Raw genomic sequence first — 24774 nt, 5'->3', positions numbered from 1 at the left:
GTGTTGGTGTGGGTGTGTTGGTGTGGGTGTGTGTGTGCGTTTTCGTGTGTGTTGGTGTGTTGTAGGGTTTGACATGGATTTGGTGGAAGAAAATTTCCCTCGAGGGGGCAAGAAGGCCAACACGACCCCCATCTCATCCCGGAAAAAGAAGACCGTTACAAACGACAATCTTTTTGACGTAAGTGAAAGTAAAGGTAACTTTTACCTGATGATCTAAGACCCCTCTGGATTGCTCATCTAGGGATGGACATGTTTATAACGAGCTTGTGTGTGCGTGTACCCGACCGAGTGGTGTCGACATGGTCGGTGCACTGAACTCTGTGCTCAGTATTAAGGGTTCGATTCCTAATCCCAACCCGACTATAAACTTGGCAGAACGAAGAACTTGTCTTGCTGGTGAGGCTTGATGTCCCCGCGTCGTCAGACAGGTAGAAAGATGGATGATGTCCTCCTGTCATCAGTCAGGAAGAAAGATGGATGATGTCCCCGCATTGTTGGACAGGTAGAAAGATGGATGATGTCCCCGTGTCGTCAGACAGGTAGAAAGATGGATGATGTTTTCAGACAGGTAGAAAGATGGATGATGTCCCCGCATCATCAGATAGGTAGAAAGATGGATGATGTCCCCGCATCATCAGATAGGTAGAAAGATGGATGATGTCCCCGTGTCGTCAGACAGGTAGACAGATGGACGATGTCCCCACATCATCAGACAGGTAGAAAGATGGATGATGTCCACGTGAAGTTGACCAAGCTGATCTCACCGCCGTGGGAAGCAAGCAAGTGAATGAATTGAAGTAGTGATTTCACCAGGTGCTACCATTACCTGGTGGACATTAAACACCCCAAGGTGTCCTTTTTTATTAAAGTGAGGAGTATGTGTGTTATCTCCGGCACCAGATATTACAAATCCCTGCCCAAGTCACACCTGCTTCATCGGTTCATGAAAGACTTACAGACCGGGGGTCAGCCTAGCTGGAAAGTTAACCAATTTTCATGTATATAGCATTAGTCCATGTGCATGTCGATGTAAAGGCCCGGTCACACCTTGACGTTTTAGCCAACATATGCCGATTTTTGAATTTTTTTTCTAAAACGCTGGCACACGTTGAATACGTTATGGGTAAGTTTTGATAACATTGAGAGCACGCTGGCATACGTCGTAGTACGTTGCCATACGTCGTTGTACGTTGGCTTTAAACGTTGTACTTTTAGGTTGTCCTCAAATTTTTTCATGCTTGAAATTTCACGACGTATGCCAGCGTATGACTCACACGTTCCGCTACGCTGGCCACAAGTTGTAGGCACGGTCTGCGATCGTTGACAGACGTCGACACATGCTACTTGTAAGTTAATCATAAGTTGAGACACGCCGAGGTAATGTTTAGCGTACACGAAACTTATTTCCTACCTATGATTAACGTGTTGTTGGCACGTTACGCGATCGTTGCCACACGTCGACAGACGTTACTTTTAAGTTACTCATAGGCTGAAAGATGTCGGTATAATGGATCGTCCTTGCTTCAGCGTCCACGGCCACGGCCAGGACACTTATTTGCAGCATTCTTCAAACTTTTCTTCGGCATGACGAGGATGTTCACACTTCGATGTCTAGCTTGGCTACGATTCCAATTGTCCATCGTCAGCGTCTATTTAAAATAGTCGAGTTTGAGCGTTTTAACACGTTCAGAAGAAACGTTTCAAATTTCCAAACCCCAGCGTCAAAAAAAAAACAAAAACAAAAAAAAAACAAAGGCGAGTGACAGCAATTTAAATCTTTCATTGTAAACAATGAAACTATCTGAGTGGTACCGTTTAAAAGTCGTTGAGTGTAAAAAAAATCCAATTGTTGAGCGCAAGCGTCTACTTTTAATAGTGGAGATGCAGCCATTTAAATCGTTGAGTGGCAGTCTATGAACCTACCCGTGGACACGCGGACGCAAGGACGATCCATCATAACCCACACCCTCCCCCTCACACCCACCTACTACTGCCAACATGAACAAACTACTACTAATACTGATACTGATACTGTTACTGCTGACATGGACATCGACTCAAAAAGGACTCAAAAACACTGTTGGGTTCCCCTTTTATGAACACCATTTTTATATACCAATTCCCAAAACCGCTGGGAACACGTCTTTATATGGCAGTTGTAAGGTAGAAACACATTCATTTTATTTTTTTTTTTGTCGACTGGAAGACGTCATTGGAATACGTCTACATACGTCGATGTGTGTTGGGACTACGTAAAGAATTGGTTCAAAGCACATCAAACATAAGTTAGAAATAAGTTTCGCGTAAAAAAGACATTACCGCGACGTGTTTCGACTTATGAGTAGCTTATAAGTAGCGTTTGTGGACGTGTGTAAGCGTCCACATATCGTGTGTAAAACTTATCCTCATCGCACGCGAACGTGTGTCATACGCCGAGTACGTCGTAAAATTTTGAACATGTTCAAAATTTCTTGACGTACTCTACTTACTACGACTTATGATAGCGTACTTTAGCGTTCTACTCGCACATACCAAACTTACCCATACCGTATTCGACGTGCCCCCAACGTTTTAGACACACTTTTTGTTACGTCGGCATACGCTGGCAAGATCGCCAAGGTGTGACCGCGATTTTGACCCTTCCATTTCTACGGCAGTTATGATTTGAATCGTTGTGCGTTAGCCTTTTAATAGGCTACGTCACGACATCGTCGGCGATGCGTGCAACGCGCTATGCCTGAGTTAGACTATCGTTGGGCATCGGTTGTGTAGGCCGACAACAGGTTCAGCATTCGTTGGTATAAGTTATCTATAACACAACGAAACGTTCTGTGTAGTTACCAATGCGTTATACATAAGACCAAGTCGCTATGAATACGTCCGAATCTTTAAAAAAAACATCAAAAGTTCAACGTAAGCCAGCCTTTTACATAAATTTTAACACGTTGCTATCGCTGGCTAAAACGTCAAGGTGTGACCGGGCCTTAAGGAAATGGACGTCTGCCGGGCACATTCTGGTGGGTGTGGTCAGAAGGGCCATCAGAAAGGGACCCCAAAATGGAGCTACATCAGCTTTGTGAGTTAACCTGATGAAACCTAGTGGAAAATGTTCGGCATAGTCCGGAGTATCATGAATGGCCACTGCCAGACATTTTCAGTGGTGGGTTGTGCCCGCCAGAAACCCCCGAATGCCCCCACTCCCAAAATTGAGTGAGATCAGCTCTTAAGGTAACCCGGTGAAACCTACAGGAAATAGTTTGGCATAGTCCAAGGTATCATGAATGGCCAGTGCCAGACATTTTCAGTGGTGGGTTGTGCCAGCCAGACACCCCTGAATGCCACCACCCCAAAATTGAGCTAGATGAGTTTGTGATTTAACCTGATGAGAATAACATTGAGAATAAAATACAATGGAATAACAGCAACATAACTTTTGAAAATCAGATGTTTTATTTCAAGTCATGGGAAAAGAAGGGATTTCTAAGGTAAAACACGTCATTTGACGTGGGTGTTGAAAAGACGCTGACATTTTCTGTTTAATGCAATACATTGCCGAAACTATTATTTTCCTTTAAGTTTGTAAAATTAAAGAAAGCGTTTCTGAGATTATGGTTGGATAAATTGCATACTGCTGAAACAGCTATGGATTAATCAGGGGAACAATTTATAGAAATGTCAATTGCAGTAGATGCTATCAATGTTTTAAACATGAAAACAAAACACTTCTTCTCATTGATTGTAGAGAGAAAAAAAAAAACAGATAGAACCTGTTGTATTTAATCTCTGGCAACAACGATGAGCTTTGGTACTAAAACGCATGCCAGAGATCTTTTGCACGAGTTGAAATATGAACTGATTTTTTTTTAACAGTAACCCAAACGAAAGAAATGACAGAAGCCAGGTAGAAAGATTGTTTGACATGCTACGGTGCAGAATTTGATTTCATTCGTCTGTACATTTATGTTTTGTAGTGTGATTATCATATGATGAAACAATAAAGTCCTTCAAATGAGGCAAAGAAAGAAAAAAAAAATTAATGACCACTTGACATTTTCTATGGTGGAGTATGCCTGCCAGACACCTGGAACCCCCTCCCCAACTCCAAAAGACTGAACTAGATCTGAGCTCATGAGTTACCAATCCTGATGAAAGTGACTGAAAATGTTCAACATAATACGGTACTGTGTTGCCCATATGAATGACCACAAGCAGATGTCAGCCATTCATTAAAACAAATTCAAATTCTCTAGAGTGGTCTCCTATCAGTAATCCCCGTCTTCCTCCTCTGATTCTGAGTCTTCACTCCATGCTTCGCCATCTGAATCTCTCAATAATCCATCAATACTTTCTACTTCCAACTCCGACTCGCTGTCACCTTCGACCTCTATGTCCTCTGCATTGTTGCTGCCATTCGCAAACAAACTGTCTGGTATGGCTGGCCCTTCAAACCAGATTGTCTTCAGGATGTTGTCATTCACAGACCATCCATAATCGGTTGGTGACAAACCGTCCCCAGTTTCTTCTTGCGTCGGTTTCTTCCTACTCGAAACTCTATTGGATTAGTATTGGCATGTTGGTCATCTTGCAACATATTTTGGTAGGTGTGACCAACTGTCGCATGTAACGTTTCTTTCCCGTCTAGAGTTTCCACGTTTGAATCATTGTTATCCCACACACAGGCTGTTGCTAAATTTGGCTCAAGGCGAATCCCATCTGGAGTGTCGCGTTCGTCACCCTCAATTGAATCGGCGAATTCAGTCTCGAGAGCCTTGGTCTCACTGTAGCTTATACAGTGTCCTGTTCTGTTCAGAATCTGCATGGCCAGTTTTGATCCTGTGAGGGATGCAAGCCCGAGACCCACGGCTGTGTGTTTCCATGGTTTTATGGTACCACGAGTGATGTTGTAAATGGCATCCGATGCCATTGCAGTTACCTTTCTATCGACTGTAACCTTGTGTGCACCACTGAAAGTTGGTGTCATGCCACCAAGGAGACATCTGAAGAACAGGTCCAGCTGTGCTGGTATCTCTGCAGCGCGTTCCTTCAAATTTTGTACTGTTGCAGGATTCGGGGTCTTGGTCTTCGGGAGCTGCATAATCAGAGATCTAAGATGGAGAGCGGCCCATCTTAACTTATTATCCTCTTCATACCATTCAGAATCCTCATGAAGGCGAGGCCTTGGCATCCTCTTCTGGAAGAGCAGAACTATAGATGAAGTTGCCTTTCTGATGGTCTGCCAGTTTTATTGTGATTTCTTCTTTGAAATGGTCTTTTACCTTCCTGGTAAGATTTTGAGCTGTGTATGCCTGGACGTCTGCCCCATCTCCTCCGACACTGGTGTCCTCCTCTTTGTGCATGCCAAGTAAATCACTAACGAACACAGATCGTTGCTTTTCTCCCACCTCATTCTGGATATATGAAAGCAGAGATGCAAATGCTCTCTTGTGGTAGGACTGAGATGAGCTCCCTTCATTGGGCCTATCTTGATCATCCGTCTCCCTCAGGAACTGGACACGGCAGGATTTGTGGTATTCTGCTTCCTTTGCGATCAGGTCCACGCCACTCTGAATGAGACTCTTGATACGTTCGTTTTGAGAAGACTTTACCCAATGGCAAAGTGACTCGCAACCGGCAACTGTCGCTATCTTCAGTCTCTGCTCCTCTTTTCCATTTTTCTTCTTATGCCTTTTGCCACAGAAAATACAAGTCCATTTCAACAGGCCCTGCTGATCAGACTTGGGAAGGACACTGCAGCGTCTTGTTTGGATAGAAGCCTTTTTGGCGGTTGGTTCATCATCAGGTGGCAGGGGTTCTTTCGGACGCTTCACTGCTCTGTAATGCTTATGACAGGAAGGGTGAAAGCTGAAAGTAGATTTGTGATCACTGCTTATCAAAATCTTTTGTGTGACCTCAAAGTATTTGTCAGATTTCAAATTTTTACGCAAGGCAGCAGCATTCTTTACTGTTGTCCATGTCCTGTCACTGAACTTTCTCAGCTTGCCGTCCTCTTCCGTGCACTTGTGACAGATATAGCAGCTTGAAACACCCTCAGCGTCATTGTTCTGGAATGAAAATAGGGTCTGTTAATGTGGAGTAAAAATGAAATGGTCCAGGGACCATATGATCGCATGTGGATATAACTGTCAGCGAGGCAACCGCATAATGTTTGAATCGATATTCTGTGTGAATAAATCGACCTGTAACCTTTGATCTAATAACCCCAAATCTAATCGTGTTGCCTCTTCTTCCAAGTGCATACTGGTAAAAAGTTTGACGAAAACCCTTTCAACGGTTCTTAAGACATCGCGATAACGAGACTCGGACGGACGGACAACCCGAAAGCATAAATTTGTGGCGGAAGCATAATGACGTTTGATATTTGGTTATGGGGATTCCGAATTTCACCTCTGTCCTTGAAGTTACAAAATTATGCTAACTCGGTAGACATTTTGAGAGATTTCTCTAGTGGCTTGGTGAGTGGTATCTTCTCGGTGCTTTAGAATGTGCAAATTAAGTTTCATTACCCTTACCTCTTGATTGACAATAGTGGATGAACGATTTGATCCTTGGGCTGACTCTCCCAAACATTGCTCTTCTGAAGTCACACATGTTTCTTCTGGATCCATCCTCCTGGGTGATTCTTCCGAACCTTGCTCTTCTGAAGTCATCCTCCTGGCTGACGTCGATAATCCAAAGCTGAAAGTATAGAATAATGTATTTTATTAAAAAAAATCCCCAGAGCCACACTTTTGCTAACACCCATTATAAAAAGAAATGACTACAGTAATATTAAATATTAATTGAGGGGAATCAAAATTGACATTGATCGTAGTATGGGCATGAGCTTACCTTGAGGGAAATGGTTCAGTAACATGTACAAGAATCATCATAATGGTCCAGTCAGACACAAAAAATATATGCCTTCATTTCCCTCAATCAAGAAAAGAGTATACATTCATTGTTTCGCTTTGAAATTAATGACCGTAGACCGAAGCATATCGGCTCCACTTGTAGTATATAGTGTGAGTAACCTTGGCTGCATAAGGTTCATTGAAATATCTATTTCAGTCGCTAAAGTAGGCCTAATTAATGGGCAAGTGGCCCTCCATATGATGGATGGACAGCATCAGCAGGAGGATGAGGGTTAGGTGAATCCTATGTAGTTTGTGATTAGGCTTCGGCGCTATCCTGGTAACATACCCGTACCTGATGGATTCAAAGGTATGTACATGTACATGTACCACTTTGCACCACCATAAACACACTGATTTTGAGTATAGTTACAAAGCAGAGACTTCTCTTAAATCTTTAAGGTTTTAAAGCTTGATTAATGAGATAAGAGGTGGCAGCATGATATCTATGGGGAGCAATTTAAGTAACAAATCTTACCTCTCCGACTGTGTCGAATATCTTCTTGGATGTGTTGATGACTCTGATCCTCAATAAAATAAGTTGGGTTGTAGTGCAAAGAGAACTTGACTACTTGATTCCTATTTTAAAACTGACACATATACCGGTAAAAGTGTCACAAAACGTAATACATCTAAAGTAACACGCCTGGCACCTTAATGTTGTCGATGTTCAGGCTTGGTCAAATACTTGCTGTATTGATAATTGTGAGTAAATTACAATGCCACAGAATCAAGAGATACATTGGGCTTTTTCTCAGAATTCCGTCTGGCTCAATGGAGGACAGGCATTTTGGGGTGTCCGGTAGGCACATGCACTCCGCCACTGAAAATTCATGATACACGGAGTTATGCTGAACATTTTCCAGGAGGTTTCATCAGCGTAACTCACGAGCTGATCGAGCTCAATTTTGGGTGTGGGGGCATTCGGGGGTATCTGGCGGACACACCCCACTACTGAAAATGTCTGGCAGTGACCATTCCTGATACTTGGGACAATGTCAAACATTTTCCAGTAAGTTTTACCGAGTTAACTCACGAGCTGATCGAGCTCAATTTTGGGAGTGGGGGCATTCGGGGGTGTCTGGTGGACACAATCTACCACTGAAAATGTCTGGCAGTGTTCATTCATGATATCTGGGACTATACCGAACGTTTTCCAGTAGGTTTCACCGGGTTAACTCACGAGCTGATCTAGCTCAATTTTGGGGTTCCGGTTACGTCATCTGGCAGGCACACCCCACCACTGAAAATGTCTGGCAGTGGTCATACATGATATTTGGGACGATGCCGAACATTTTCAACTAGGTTTCATCAGGTTAACTCACAGAGCTGATCTAGCTCAATTTTTGGGTCCCTTTCTAATGGCCCTTCTGACCACACCCACCAGAATGTGCCTGGCAGACGTCCATTTCCTTACATCGACATGCACATGGACCATTGCTATATACATGAAAATTGGTTAACTTTCCAGCTAGGCTGACCCCCCTGGGCTCCCGGTCTATTAGGCCCAACTTCCACCATGGTGAACCCCGCTCGAAGCTCTGAAAAACTGGGGCTGTTGAAGAACGAGTGATATTGGCGAAACGACTGCCTGGCCAGTTCAGTCGGTAAAGCTGGGGATTCTTAATCCCAGGGTCGTGGGTTTGAATCCCATGTTTGGTCGAGTTCTTATTCATTTGAACCACACTTGGTGCAGTGGTTGTAGCGTCCCTCCGAGTTGGGGAGGTCGGTGGTTCATATCGCAGCTGAATCTCAGCAGACTTTGAAAATGGTGCATGATACTGTACTTCCTACTTCCTTGGTTGATCCTCTGCATTTAAAAGGACAGAGCATGAACAACCAACCGTATGTTTGTAATAACAGTGCACGCTTTGACTGGCCGAATGCCCCTGTCATACATCAAAATTCTGAGTTTGGGAATTATTATTATTATTATTATTATATTGGTAAGAGATGTATAAATATAAATCCATTGGCATGTGTGTTAAGCCTGGTGTTGGCTTAGTGGTTAGGGTGGCTGGCTTGGGATCTTCGGGTCCTGATTTTGAGACCTGTTTTCCACTAAATGAACACCAGGTGGGGTTGACTCAGCCTGTCATATTTATAGGGTCGGAAAAATGAGTACCAGTGTACTGGTAGAGGGGCACAGCATTAGCCGCACAGTCGCGCCCCACCAAAACGATAGCTTCCCGGCAGCCAAGCTGCCATGTGCAAGAAGAAGATGATTGGTATGTGTTCATCTCATTCCGAGAACATTTTAAATGTCTTGCATTGATTCCGTATACAAACGTGGAGGAGTTTTGAACCTCCGGATATCCTCGGTTTGTAATCTTTTGGCCGTGCTGTTATGTCTTGATTCGAGTGTTGATGTTCTGGTTCACTTCTTGCAGCTGCACAGGAAGAAGGATGTAGAAGTGGCAAAGAATAGCAAGAAGAATAAGAAGATGAAGGTCTCTGCAGACAAAAGGCATGAACCAATGAAGGAATATGATGATGATGATGATGATGACGATGATGATTTTCTGATGGTGAATCAGAAAGGCCTTCCAAAGCCAAAGTACGCGTTTCACAGTGACATCCTGAAAATGAAGGTACGATTTCACTCGATCTCTTTCAGGGGATGTTTGGTCGAGCCGTTACCTGTGTTAGTCACATTTGATCGTCTGATTATATCAGGAGTTTGTTTCGTTCTAACTTTAAGGAACACGTTGGGCATATTATCATGTGTCTGCATTATGGTCATGGCTAAAAAATCCTGGACATCAGTTTTTATTTTGTAAAATATCAATTTATATTGTGTATATTTCAAGGAAAGTATGCAGAATTTTGCTTGTCAATGACCAATTGGTGTCACTCCCAATCTGATGACATCATCCGTCCGAAACTTCGAACCGCTACACGGAGAAGCCACAGTTATCGAGCGCGGTTGATCGTGTTGCTTTTCGTTTCTGGAGACCAAACTTGCGATGAGTGGGGTACGACCTCGTTCGTCACTTTAGCGATGACACCTCACAATCGAGCGATTGAAAGACTGGAGGCAGGTGTGAGCACTGAAAACTCCGACAGGTGCACATGTGGGTGCAGTGTATCTGCTGCCATGAAGTTTCTGCTGTGATTTCACTGAACCAGTCTGACAATGAAAGTTGTCTGACAGAAGACTGAGCGTTTCTGACCGTTTGTCTGAATCGGGACTTTCCTGAAATGGCGCAAGTTCTTTCACATGACGCCAGTACTCTTGGGCCTCAGGAAAACCCTGTACTGACAGGGGTGTCAAATGCACACTCACTAAATATTTGACATGAATAAAGATCGATCCTGGATGATTTGCCTCAACAGTCGTTCTGTACAGATTTCTTTCCTCAAGACCGAACAAATACATTAACTTGAAGGGCACTCGGTAGAGCACATACCTCTGCCACGCAATGCCTGATCCACGAGAACATATCGGGCCCAATACATGTTTGAAATATCATGCTGTATATCATTTCTGGCCTCCATCTCTCAATGGTGAAGAATCACTTTGAAAATTAAATAAATCTCGTATTCAGATTCGGATTCAGATCTTCACCAACATCGAATCTATTTGTCCGTGTCACACAATCCAACATGTCCTCCGAGTTTCGTCCGAATCCGTCCACAACTTTTTGAGACATCGTGTTGTATACTGGTTTCACCCGATCTCTGAATGGTGAAGAATCACTTTTAAAATTATCAGATTCGCATCTTCACCAAAATCTAATCGGTTTGTCCTTGTCGCGCACCCAACCCGTCCACAAAAATTCATCTGGATCCGTCCACAACCTTTTGAGTTGAGTCACAGGATTTGAATGGTGGTTCTTGTGTTGTCAATGGTTAGGGTGTCCCACATATTCACAGATCTAGGGTTTGAAACCTGGATGATTGAATGAAAGCCTTTCCAAAATGCCCCGAGCTCTCCTTTTAAGGTAAAATCACTTTCCTGGGGAGAAAAAAATGGATGCCAGACGATCATTTTGGTGTCTTGTGGGCTTGTCATTTTTTTTTTTTCCTGAATGGCCTGAAAGTGAGTTTAAGATATTTTTTGCAGAAGACATTTAAACCTTGATTTCTGTTCTTGGCAGCTTGTCTGTGCCTACCTGTTAAAAGTGCTCGTGTTGGTATGTTGCAGAACATCTCTGAGGGTATGTTACTGTTGGGCAGCATTAAAGAGGTGAGGCAATACGAGATCGTCGTCTCACTTCCTGGAGGCCTCTCTGGATATGTTGATGTTGAGAATCTCAATCAGGTGGACACTAACACCCTCATAAAGAAAGGAGAAGATTCCCACAAGGTGAAGGTTTGGTTATTGAGTAAAAAAGCCTCCTGTTAAGTCAATGGTTACCCAAATGTTTTGTCTTCGTTATCCCAGGCGTGTGAAGTGAAAAGTGGGTTTAAGCAATTTGTTCTCTTTGTCTGTCTGTCTGTGTGTCTGTCTGTCTCTGTCTCCAAACATCAGTTTATCATCGAGGAGTAACTTCATTTCAATTGAATGTTATATTTTGAACATCGTTCGGAAAACGAAGTTGTAGTTTAGCAGTTCTTTGGTTCTCAATTCGTCCAGATAACGCATGCGCAGAAAGAAGTGGGATGTTTTTTTTTTTTTTTTTAAACTCTGCCTGTCTGGCAGTCAAGAAAAATTAAAAATCATTCCAAACATAATTTTTATTTCGATTGATTTATGTACTTGAACACTGTAGAATACAAGTTGCGTTTTTGCCACTTTCAAAACTCTTGTGTTTGGCAGTGGCCAAAATATTACAGCATTTTATGTCTTCGTGACCAATCAAATTTGCCGTTGCCAGACCCCGCCCATGTCCTTGTTTCTCAAGACTGCGCGGGGTAAAGTGTTCGATGAAGTGATTGACAGGGGTAGAAAAGATCAACCTTTTGTTGAAATGTTAACTTTTTGTTGTGGTTATTATTTTCATAGTTTATGCAGAATAATAGTTTATACCATTTTTCTGTATGTTGTGGTTGAAACAACATTCATGAATTTTGTCTTTTGGTTGTGTAGCTCCTGCTGGTGGACTTGTACCCTGTGGGCCTCGCGGTGCGCTGTCGGGTGCTCGGTGTGTTTGAAACAATGCATGGTGGGCGAAGCATCAAACTGTCCCTCAAGCCTCAAGATGTAAACAGTGGACTTTCTGCCACCATACTCCATCCTGGCATGGTAGGTGGGCTTCCTCAACTGGTGATCTCAGCATTATTGAATACAGTCCTAACAAATACCACCCGTCGCTTACTGACAGGAATATTAAGAAAGTGGGAAGGTGAGACACAGACAGGCACACACACACAAGCATGCAGATACAGAGGGTGTTCTGGACTTGCGTGTTTTTTTTTTTTTGTGTATACGTTGTCAAGGCTTTTATACGAGCTAACACACAGGACACGATACAAAAGGGGCGGGAGAGGGAAGCACAAAATATTGGCTAACAGAGACGTTAGGAGATCTGTGGAGGGGAAAAGGATGGAGCGGGGTTCAAGGGGTAAACAAGATGGACACTTCAGGGATTTTCAGGAAGGAAAACATGGAATTTGAAGGAGTTGGGTTTGGGGTGGATTAACGGGGGTAGAAATGATCAACGTTTTGGACGGGGAGGAAGATATGAGATGGTGCACAGCTGTTTTGAAGACCTGGAGGGAGGAGTGGGATTGAAGAGAGTGTGAGAGTTTGTTCCAGAGGCAGGAAAAAAAGAGGAATGAAAGGGTGAATGTGAGAGCAGTGATTCTTTACTTTTGTAGTTTCACCAGAAGGAGGTTTTTGATGGGGTAGCAGAGCAGAGCACAAACACAGCAGGGTGGGGGGGGGGGGGCAAGGCCAGAGGGGAGACGGTAGAAGAAAGACCACCGACCTTCCTCTGGTGAGGGAGTGAGAGGCTCAAAGACTCAGCTTCATCATGGGAGATGCCAATGATCCCAAATGCCTTGGTTTCTGCAGCGTAAAGCTGAGGAAGGTGAGGCAGGAGCACCACCCTAGAGGGGAGAGCAGTACTCCATCAGACTGGATGAAAGCTTTGTATGTGGTCAGGAGCTCAAGTGTGCCAAGGAAGGCCTTTGCGTGATGTAAGATGCTCAGTCAGTAATTGGATTTGGAGGTCAGCTTGGAGATGTGGCTTTCCCAGCAAAGATCATGGCAGATAGTGAGGCCCAAAAGCTTGAATGAAAGGACTTCTTTAAGAGGATTGTTGAGAGAGTAGATTGGTGGCGGGGGGGGGGGGGTGGGGGTTGCAGACGGTTCTTTCGCAGAGACATAGTGAGAGTGTGACATTTGTCAGGATTGGAAGACATGTCACCAGTGTTTGACCAGCTTGTGATTTAATCTAGGTCTGCAGAGTGAAGAGGCTGTTGCGTGCCAATCTGAGGGATGAGAGCTGGTACAGCAGAGGGTGGAGTCATCAACAAAGAGAGAAAGATGATTTTACAGAGTCGGAGAAATTGATGAAAACGAAAAAATGCACAGGGTCCAGAACACTGCCTTGAACTCCAGCGTGGACAGGAAGAGGAGATGAGATGAGAGAGAGCCATGAAGAGCCACGTTTTGACTGCGACAGGAGAGGAAGTCTGGGAGCCATGAGTGGAGATTGCCTTAGATACCATAGGAAGAGTGGTGAGCAGGGCAGGGTGTCAGACCCTATCTAAAGCATGTGATATGTCTTGGGAGAGGGCTCTGATCTCATGTCTGGCATTGAGGACCTCCATCCATTGTTGGTGTATCACACTCCACATCAGAAAGCTCCAGTAGAGCTGCACAAAAAAAAAATGCCGCACGCACGCACGCACGCACGCACGCACGCACGCACGCACACAACCCGATGAAGAGGAGTTGATAAAGAGAAAAAGGAGAGGAGATGAGGCTAACAGTCTTTCAATACCTTGCACGATTGCCCGATCGTGCCACCAATACGTTTTGGGGGGGATGCTCCGCTGGGCGATACCTCCCTGACAACTGGTGCACCATCTCTTGCTTCGTGCAGCTTACGTCGGTCCAGAGAATGAGATGCGACGGTCGGGCATGAAGGGAGGGACTTAGGTGGAGAAGGTGGACTCGAGAGCGAGTGGACGGAGTGGTAGACAGGGCCAGGTGGATGGGCGGAGTCAGCAACGTGTGGGCGGAGAAGTGGAGGTGGAGTCGTAGGCGATGACGGGCGGGTGAAGAAGGACGAATTAACGGACGGGCGTAGAGATCGCTTCGCCTACGGGTCAATAAAGTGTGGGTGTGGGAGAGAGGGGGGAGGCAGGTTTAGGGTGAGGGGGAAGTTGAGGCAGAGAGGATGAAGGAAGGGGAGTTGGGGGAGGGGGTGGGGAGAGCGACACCTCACCAAATGTTGCTATTCACTATGGGAGGGAGGTGTGCGTAAGAGAGACAGGAGAGAGAGAGAGAGAGCAACAGAGGTGTGGAAGGAGAGTGCTGCATTGTATGAGGAAGGGGGAGTAAGGAAGGAACAGTGAGAGAAAAGGGTGGGGGAGAGGGGAGGGGAAAAATCAGGTGAGGGGTGAAGGTGGGGTTAGCAAAGAGAATATGTGATGCTTCATGACCGAATACGAAAAACAAACAAAACTTGTCAGAACAGCTGTACACACGATGACACAACAGAGTTTGTGAAGTTCACCGCTGGCACATCTGCAAACTTTGATATTTCAGTTCCAGAAAATTTGTGGGAAAATTAACCAAAAGCAATCACTGAAAACATGGAAGAAAACAGTATAAAAACAAAAAAAATATCATGCATGACCTTATGATCCAAACAGGCATGAACATCGAAAACAAAGCATTGCGACCAGATATCATAATTCGGTGCAAAAAAAAACAAACAAAAGAAGGCATTGCTAATTGAGGTGTTAATACCGGTGATTTGGACTAACGATGCAGAAATCGAAGGAAATGACCAAATGCGAAGACCTCAAGCATGACGTGAAAAGATCCTGGAAACTAAAGAATGCCAAAGTTGTACCAGTGATAGTTTGGGCGAGGGCAATGATGACGAAGAACCTCACATAGATATTAAATCCGATCTCTGGGAATATCACGACAAAGGAACTACAGTTGGAAGCCGTCCTCGGCTCAGTAACGATCCTGAAGAGAACCCTCGGCGCAAAACTTTGAGGAGAGAAAACTTCACGGCTTGATCCATGAATCGTGACCCCCTTACTGAGATGAAGGTGGACACTTTGAACCCACCCTGGAAGAACTCCATTCCATATTCTGAAACACATACACATATACACACACACTTTTAGACCTGGCAGGTCTCTGTTTCACCTTCTGAAACCCACCCACATGTGGAGATAGCAAGCAACAGCAACAACTTGCACATGTACACACACACACACCCACAAACTTCCGTTATGGTAATTCAGTTTATGTACGTACACACATAAAATACATAAAAACGACAAACAAAGATTTACCATAAGGCCCTGTCACACCTTGACGTTTTAGCCAGCTTATGACAAGGTATCAAAATGTATGTAAAACGCTGGCATACGCTGAACTATTGATGTTTTTTTCGAGTTTTGGACGTATTCATAACGAGTTGGATGTATGCATCACGTATTGGTAACGTACACAGAACGTTTCGATAACGTATAGATAACTTATACCAACGAATGCTGAGCGTGTTGTCGGCGTTCACAACCTATGCCCAACGATAGTCTAACTTATGCATAGTGCGGCAGCGTATCGCCGACGATCACGTGGCGTAGCCTATTAAAAGGCTGCGGCTCGACGATTCAAATCATAACCGCACTAGACATCGAAGTGTCAAGCTGCTGTCACACCTTGACGTTTTAGCCAGTGTATGCCGACGTTTGAAGAATTTGCCGAATACGCTGGCACACGTCGAATACGTCATGGGTAAGTTTTGTATACGTTAAGAGCACGCTGGCATAAGTTGTAGTACGCCGAGTACGTCGACAAATTTTCAGCATGTTGAAAATTTTTCGACATATGCCAGTGTATGATGCACACGTTCTGCATACGCTGGCCATAAGTTGTAGGCACGTTACGCGATCGTTGACACACGTTGACACACGCTACTTGTAAGTTACTCATAAGTCGAAACACGTCGACGTAATGTTTAGCGTCAGTGTTCCAGACTCCCTGGTTTTTTTTTTTTTCTTCGGGATGACGGTGATGTTGACACTTCGATTTCTAGTGCGGTTATGATTTAAATCATTGATCGGCGGCCTATTAATTATATTATATTATAACCGCACTAGAAATCGAAGTGTCAACATCACCGTCATACCGAAGAAAAAAAAAACAACAAAAAACCAGGGAGTCTGGAACACTGATGCTAAACATTACGTCGACGTGTTTCGACTTATGAGTAACTTACAAGTAGCGTGTGTCGACGTGTGTCAACGATCGCGTAACGTGCCTACAACACGTTACTCATAGGTTAGAAATAAGTTTCTGGTATGCTAAACATTACCTAGACGTGTTTCGACTTATGAGTAACTTACAAGTAACGTGTGTCAACGATCGCGTAACGTGCCTACAACTTATGGCCAGTGTATGCGGAACGTGTGAGTTATACGCTGGCATACGTCGAAAATTTCAAGCGTGTTAAAATTTGTCGACAAGCTCTGCATACTACGACATATGCCAGCGTACTACGACGTATGCCAGCGTACTACGACGTATGCCAGCGTACTACGACGTATGCCAGCGTACTACGACGTATGCCAGCGTACTACGACGTATGCCAGCGTGCTCTTAACGTATTCGACGTGTGTCAGCATTTTAGACATATTTTTCATACGTCGGCATACGCTGGGTAAATCGTCAAGGTGTGACAGGGCCTTTAAAACAGAGTTCTTTGAAAGAGGAATTCAAGGGGAAGATCATCAAAATTCAATTGAAAAAATATGTCAAGATACAGAACTCAAAATATCGATCCATGCTCTCTGCCTTCACAATCAGATCACAGCAAACACGTGGTCGGGTCGGATGGACCTTATTGTTTTTATATATACTCCACCAATCAAAAGTTTTAGAACACCCCCATTTTTCCAGTTTTTACTGAAATTTAAGCAGTTTAATGCTTCATTGTACTCTGAAATTAACGCATAGAACAAATAAACCATTGCAGATAAAAAAGAAATCATGGAATCGTTTTGTTGAACAAAATTAAATCAAAATTTTTGACTCATCAAAGTAGTCACCTTTTGCAGATATAACAGCCGAACATACTCGTGGCATTCTTTCTACAATGGAAATCAAATATTGTTCGGAAAGTTCTTCCCAACACTGTTGGAGAAGTTCCCACAAATGTGTTGCACTTGTCGGTTGCTTTGCTTTCACCCTTCTGTCCAGTTCATCCCAAACCAGCTCGATGGGGTTTAAGTCTGGAGACTGTGCTGGCCATTCCATCATTTGAAGCCTACCGTCTTGTTCTTTTCTTCGAAGGTAGTTCTGACATTGCCTGGTGGTATGTTTTGGGTCGTTATCTTGCTGTAGGATGAACCCCTGACCAACTAGGCGTAGACCAGAGGGTATTGCATGGTGCTGCAAAATGCTTTGGTAGCCCTTTTGGTTCAGGGTGCCAGTCACTCTGTGCAAGTCACTGACTCTGGATCCAGCAAAAGGATCCAGCAGACACTGAGGCACAGACCAACAAAGAAAGAAAGGTTCATGCTTTGCTGGCAGAAAACAATCAATTTCAAGAGAAATGGACAGATGAGTGTTTATTTACGCTGAACGTATCTGGCACGAAGCCAGTTTGTTTATTTTGTAAGCATTAATGTTCAGCTTTTAAGCGCAGCAATCCTACACAAAAACGCATGGCAACTTTAATGGCAAATACCCACCTGGTAGTAACATTTGGAAAAATAAAATCGAGCAACTCACCACTTTACTTAAAGGTCAGCAAAAATTGCTTCAGAGATGTAGGTGTGTTGGCCATAGTTTTACATAAGCTTCATTTGAAATGGGCATGGATTTTATCTCGACACAAGAAAGCTTTACCGATGCAGAGTTTGTTAAAGAATGCTTTTTTGGCTTCTGTGGAAATGATGTATGCCAATTTCAGTAAAAAGGATGCAATCTTAAAACAAGTAGCAGGACTTCAGCTGTCTGATACAACCGTAATGAGAAGGGTGGAGGGAATCGCGACAGACATTCAGCAACAGCTAACGGAGGATATCATGGCTGCACCGTGTTTCAGCATCGCGTTGGGCGAAAGCACGGATGTGTGTGACATTGCACATTTTTGCTTATGGGTATGTTTCCCATAGGAGGAATTCTTTTGTGGGGAACTGTTGTGTTTGTGTTTGATATCATTGAAAGGTCAGAGCAGAGGTGAAAATTTTCTTGATTTGTACTGGACTTCTTTTTTTTTCCCCCGAAAATGACTATAACTGGTCCAAGCTGGCTGGCATCTGTATGCACTGACGGTGCTCCAAACATGTGAGGAAAGGAGAACGGCTTTATCTGTCTGATGAAAAAAAGAGAGGGAATACCCAAGTTTGCCACTTTTCATTGCATCATACATCAGGAAGCACTCGTAATTTAACTCAAAAACTCTGAGATGCAAAGTGTGATGCAGCTGGTTGTCAAGGTGGTCAATTTCATTGTATCGAGAGCACCGAGTCAGAGTTTCGAGCACTACTCGTTGAGTATGAGACAGAGTAAGTACAGTACGCTGACCTGGTGATGCACAGCAAGGTTAGATGGTTGTCGTGTGCCAAAATACTGGAATGACTTCTGAGTCTCCTTCCTCAGATTCGAGAATTTGTTGAACACAAAGGGAGGAGGGAGGAAGAGTTGGAAAACCCAGAGTGGGTAATCGAGCTCGCATTTTTGACCGACATCACTTGCCACTTGAATGTGCTGAAGCTCCTGCTGGAAGCGAAGCATAAATTTCCCGGTATCATGCTGCGTGTCGTAACGGCATTTCAAAACACGATCACAACACTGTTCATACCTGACAGGCAGTTTGCGCACTTCCCAAAACTCAAAGCGATCACAACAGAAGATCCTGAGCTGTTTTTTTTCATTTCAATTACGATATTCATCTGTGCACATATTGCAGGAAATGTGGGCAGAGTTCGAATCTAGATTTTGCCGTGAAGGAGTACAAGGACTTGTTCAACTTCATTGAGACCCGGTTCAATGTGCCAGTGTTATCTGTGTCACCCGTCATCATAGACCTCTGTTCTAACTGTGCCAAATTGGAGAGTGAAATTGTTGAGCTTCAGACAAATGACATCCTGTGGTCTGAACTTCAGTCAGCTGTTCATCATTTCTGGAACATGCTCCCTGACACACAATACCCAACTGTCACACACTGTATGCACAAAGCGTTGTCCTTGTTTTCAGTACATATACATGTGAAGAAACCTTTTCAACAATGAAGAAAACAGAGGAACAGATTGACAGATGAACATTTGGATTGCCTCACGAGGATTGTTATGGAAGATTACAAATGCAGTACTGTATGAAGAGGGTCATGGAGCATGGGGCACATTTCCACTCATCCACATTTTAAAGTGAGGTTGAAATCTTATTGTATTATTACCTTCGCCACGAAGGTGAAGGAGATTGTTTTCACTCCTTTGTGTCTGTTTGTCTATTTCTTTGTTTGTTTGTTTGTGTGCAGGACATCTCAAAAAGTTGTGGACAGGTTCGGTGTGTGACGAGGACTAACTGATTACATTTTGGTGAAGATCCAGATCCGACGACTAGAATTTTAAAAGTGTTTCTTCACCATTGAGAGATCGGGCCAAAAACGATATATAGCACGATAGCTCAAAAAGTTGGGGACGGATTCGGATGAAACTTGGACATGTTGGGGGTGTGGCAAGGATAAATTGATTCGATTTTGGTGAAGATCTGGATACGATAATTATTGAATTTTTTTAAGTGATTCTTCACCTTTGAGAGATTGGGCCAAAAACGATATAGTACTGAAAAGCATGATGTTTCAAACATGTATTGGGCCCGATATGTTCTCATGGATCAGGCATTACTTGGTGGAGGTATGTGCTCCACAGAGTGCCCTTCCAGTTATTACTGTAATATTTGTATTATTTTGCTGAAAACACATTCCTTCAGGAGGTGGCTTCATATTACATTTTTGGTTTCTAATAATTAAGCCTATATTGTTTTATTGCACATGCAGACTTCTATTTAGTTAACCTAGCTGTTGTATATCATAAGAATTGTATTATTTTGTCTTCCATGTGGTGTGGCAGCTTTCATACTGATGTCTTATTGGTAAAAGTGCAACCCCCCCTCCCTCCCCTCTAAAAAATAGTGAAACTCACTGGTATAAATGGTGAAGGGTCCACACTGTCTAATCGATCTGAAGGGTGTAAGGGGCGTTACAGGTCTTGAGGGTCTGAGGAGATGAAAGGTCGAGCTCGATGGTCCTTAAGGGTTATCAGGGTCTTTTTCAAGCTGAGGTGGTGGATGATGAAAATACCGTAAGGACAATCGCAGGGTTGGACTTGGTCATTGTGCCAAATTTGGCGGTTGTCGGCCCAACTGTCTTTGCAAACACACAAGCAGACAGACACGACCCATTTTATTTATTAGATAGAAGGGGAGAGAGGAAGGAAGGGAGTGGGGTGCAGGGGGCGAGTGATGCCTCATCACATGCGGGAGGTAAGGCGTGCGAGGACACAGACAGACAGACAGACAGACAGACAGACAGACAGACAGACGAGGAGGTGGGTTGACAGAGAATGATATGTTATGCTTCATGAGCATGACACACGCGCACACACACACACGCGCACACACACACACACACACACACACACACACACACACACACACACACACACACACACACACACACACACACACACACACACACACTCACAGACATATCCTGAAACTCACCCATGTGTGGAAACAGCAGCCATCAACAGCAACTTGCACGCACACACGGATATGCAAACATATATGCATATCTGCAGATGTTCACGCATACACATACACATGTGAAGGTGGATGCTTCGAGACCTGGGAGGGCTCCATTCCACCTTCTTAAACCTGCATATGGAGATGACAACTAACAGCGCTCCCCACACGCTCGCTTGTGAGTGGACCATTGTGACCGAGGCACCGGGATTGTGTCAGCGAGTGTGTTGGTGTGTCTGTCTGTCTCTGTCTGTCTGTCTGTCAGTGTGTGTGTCTGTCTGGCAGTGTCTCTCTGTCTGTCTGTCAGACAGACACACATACAGTGTGTGTGTGTGTGTGTGTGTGTGTGTGTGTGTGTGTGTGTGTGTGTGTGTGTGTGTGTGTGTGTGTGTGTGTGTGTGTGTGTGTGTGTGTTTTCTCCATAACTCTAAAACTATAAAACCTCAGCCTGAAACTTTGCATGTGTCCTAAGAAATCTCCAAGGAAGTGCAAGAGTGAAAATTGGGTGTTTGCGTTAATTCAAACACCCCTTTTGATGATAATTAACGGCCTTAATCACCCATTAAATGCTCAAGCTACCTAAAAGTCCTGTCAACATCCATACACCTCTCTATCTCCATAACTTACAGGTACCTATCTAATTCTAATTTAAACTTACCTACTTTTTCTGCCACTACCTTTCTAGGGAGACCATTCCATTCATCAACCACTCTCTGAGTAAAATTCCCCGACCTTACTACCGTCCCAACTCTCCTATTCTCGACTCTTCGGCTATGGCCCCTGGGTCCTATCACTGTTTACTCTGTTGAATAATTCATCTGCACTTATTTTATCTATACCTTTCATTATCTTAAACATCTCTATCATATCTCCTCGTAACCACCTCCTTTCTAGTGAATAAAGCTCTGTCTCCTTCAGCCGCTCCTCATAGCTGAGTCGAGCTCGGCCCAGAATCAATCTCGTAGCCCTGCGCTGAACCCTCCATGGCATCTACGTCCTTCCTGAGTTGTGGTGACCAAAACTGCACACATTATTCTCGATGTGGCCCTCACTAAATTCCTGTACAATGTTAACACCACCTCTTTTGATTTATAATTGATCCCCCTCTGAATACAAACTAAAACCATATTTGCTTTACCTATGGCTACCTGGCCCTGTGCTGCCTGCTTGCCTCCCACATCCATTACCACCCCCAGATCCTTCTCCTGGGTGACATGCTCCAAAATTACCCCTTTACATCCTGTAATGTCTATTTTCATTGTTCTTACCCATCCCCAACACCTCACACTTGCTCAGGTTAAATTCCATCTGCCAATCTTTTGCCAAATCTATGGAAGTTTCACGACATTCTTGAATCTAATCACCACCCCCTCTGCTGTCCACTTTACCTCCAAGCTCTGTGTCATCTGTAAATTTGGAAAGCTTGCTCTTCACGTCATTATCCAAATCGTTGATGTAAAAAATAATGAATGGTAATGGTCCGAGTACTGATCCCTGAGGTACCCCACTATTTACATCCTCCCAGCAAGACATCCTCCCACTCACAGCAACTCTTTGCTTCCTACCACCAAGCCAGTTTGCAATCCAATTAGCTACCTGACCAGTCACTCCACAAGCCCTCACCTTGGCTAACAACCTCTGATGTGGTACCTTATCAAATGCCTTCTTAAAGTCGAGATATACTATGTCCACTGCCATTCCCTCATCCACCCAATCAGACACGACTTCATAGAACTCCGGATGATTTGTTAGACAGGAACGACCTTTGGTAAACCCATGCTGACTCCCTTTAATTAGTTTGTATTTATTGAAATGGTTCCTCATCTGGTTCTTAATTAATGTCTCCAACACCTTCCCCACAACTGAAGTCAAACTAACAAGTCTAAAGTTTCCCAATTATTCTTGGGATCCTTTTTAAATAATGGTGTTACAGTTACTACTCTCCAATGCTCCTGTACCTGTCCTGACTCCAGTGAGCTATTGAAAATATCCGTTAACATCTCGCTTATCTACTCAGCCACCTCCATTAATACTCTCGGGTGCATATTATCTGGACCCGGAGCCTTATCTTCTCTTTGATTACCTAGTTGTTCCTTTACTTCCTCCACTCCAACCTGAATCTTCTGTAAAAGTCCTTTATCACCTCCTCGATAGATACACTCAGCTACTGGCAATTCTCCTGATTGTTGTGTAAAAGTTGAAGAAAAAACCTGTTTAATAAGTCTGCCATCTCACGTTCATCACCAACCACTCTCTTGGTGCTATTCCTCAATGGGCCCACACTGGTATAAAGTATAACATTCTCTGCAAACTACCACTATCACTACCTCACTCTCACTCTCACTCTCACTCTTACTCACATCCTGCTCTCCCCCCCCCTCACGCTGCCCCGCTCTCCCCTCCCCTCATGCTGTCCTGCCCTCCCCTCCCCCTCACGCTGTCCTGCTCTCCCCTCCCCTCACGCTGTCCTGCCCTCCCCTCCCCTCAGGCTGTCCTGCCCTCCCCTCCCCCTCATGCTGTCCTGCCCTCCCCTCCCCCTCACGCTGTCCTGCCCTCCCCCTCCCCCTCGCGCTGTCCTGCCCTCCCCCTCTCCCTCACGCTGTCCTGCCTTCCCCTCCCCTCCCCTCACGCTGTCCTGCTCTCCCCTCCTCTCACGCTGTCCTGCCCTCCCCTCCTCCTCGCACTGTCCTGCCCTCCCCTCCCCCTCACGCTGCCCTGCCCTCCCCTCCCCCTCACGCTGCCCTGCCCTCCCCTCCCCCTCACGCTGCCCTGCCCTCCCCTCCCCCTCACGCTGCCCTGCCCTCCCCTCCCCCTCACGCTGCCCTGCCCTCCCCTCCCCTCACGCTGCCCTGCCCTCCCCTCCTCTCACGCTGCCCTGCCCTCCCCCTCAGGCTGTCCTGCCCTCCCCTCCCCTCACGCTGTCCTGCCCTCCCCTCTCCCTCACGCTGTCCTGCCCTCCCCCTCTCCCTCACGCTGTCCTGCCCTCCCCTCCCCCTCGCACTGCCCTGCCCTCCCCTCCCCTCACGCTTCCCTGCCGTCCCCTCCCCTCAGGCTGTCCTGCCCTCCCCTCCCCTCACGCTGTCCTGCCCTCCCCTCCCCTCACGCTGTCCTGCCCTCCCCTCCCCCTCACGCTGTCCTGCCCTCCCCTCCCCTCACGCTGTCCTGCCCTCCCCCCTCGCGCTGTCCTGCCCTCCCCCTCTCCCTCACGCTGTCCTGCCTTCCCCTCCCCTCCCCTCACGCCTGTCCTGCCCACCCCTCCCCCTTCCCTCACACTGCCTTACCCTGCCCCCCCTCATGCTGCCCTGCCCTCCCATCCCCCTCACACTGCCTTCCCTTTGCAGGGTGCTCCAAGGTCTGCCAAAAACCTCCTCTTGGTGAAACTGCCAAAATTCAGTCACTACTCACCTTCATATCTGCAAAATCAAGGTCCGAGATCTTGACATTGCCAAACGATGCACCGCAACTTGATCTCTCCGACATCCTCCCTAAAATCCAGTCCATACAAGTGCTGAAAAGTGTGGGGGCAAGTACACATCCCTGACGAACTCCAGTAACAACTGGAAATAAGTCAGAGATGGTACCACCACACTTCACAGCACTCTCAGTACCAGAGTAGAGTTCAGACATCAGATCGATCAGTTTTGGTGGCACCCCACGAAGACCAAGAATCCTCCAGAGGACATCCCGATTCACTGAATCGAACGCTTTACAGAGATCAACATAGGCTGCAAGCAGCCCCTGCCGAAACTCTCGCCTGCGTTCGGTGAGGACACGAAGGGCAAGGATACGGTCAATCGTTGACCTCTTTGGTGTAAAGCCTGACTGCTCTGGACGCTGGTGCTCAAGCAGATGGTGGCGAACCCTATCAAGAATTATCTGAGCAAAGACCTTGCCCGGCACTGAGAGCAGCGTCACCCCTCGGTAGTTGTTGCAGTCTTGGTGATCACCCTTCCCTTTCCAGAGAGGGACAAC

At 45.2% G+C, this 24774-nt stretch overlaps 1 protein-coding gene across 3 annotated transcripts in view; it reads left to right on the top strand.

Annotated features, from left to right (window-relative positions):
- The window catches only part of PDCD11 (programmed cell death 11), a 124606-nt gene that overhangs the window by 683 nt on the left and 99149 nt on the right, over nt 1-24774 (top strand). For all 3 annotated transcript variants that reach the window (XR_015055180.1, XM_085870109.1, XM_085870119.1), the window contains exons 2-5: nt 66-178; nt 9302-9502; nt 11059-11220; nt 11944-12099. Coding sequence is in view for 2 of the 3 variants with exons in the window: in XM_085870109.1 (XP_085726235.1) it covers nt 74-178; nt 9302-9502; nt 11059-11220; nt 11944-12099 (624 nt within the window). In the remaining variant the exon portion in view is untranslated. The remainder of the gene's footprint in view (nt 1-65; nt 179-9301; nt 9503-11058; nt 11221-11943; nt 12100-24774) is intronic.

The sequence above is a fragment of the Eptatretus burgeri genome, chromosome 1 (assembly GCF_056783735.1).
Source record: "Eptatretus burgeri isolate ZD-2024b chromosome 1, Ebu_testis_v1, whole genome shotgun sequence".
NCBI lineage: Eukaryota > Metazoa > Chordata > Myxini > Myxiniformes > Myxinidae > Eptatretus > Eptatretus burgeri.
This window is presented reverse-complemented; position numbering and strand designations above follow the sequence as displayed.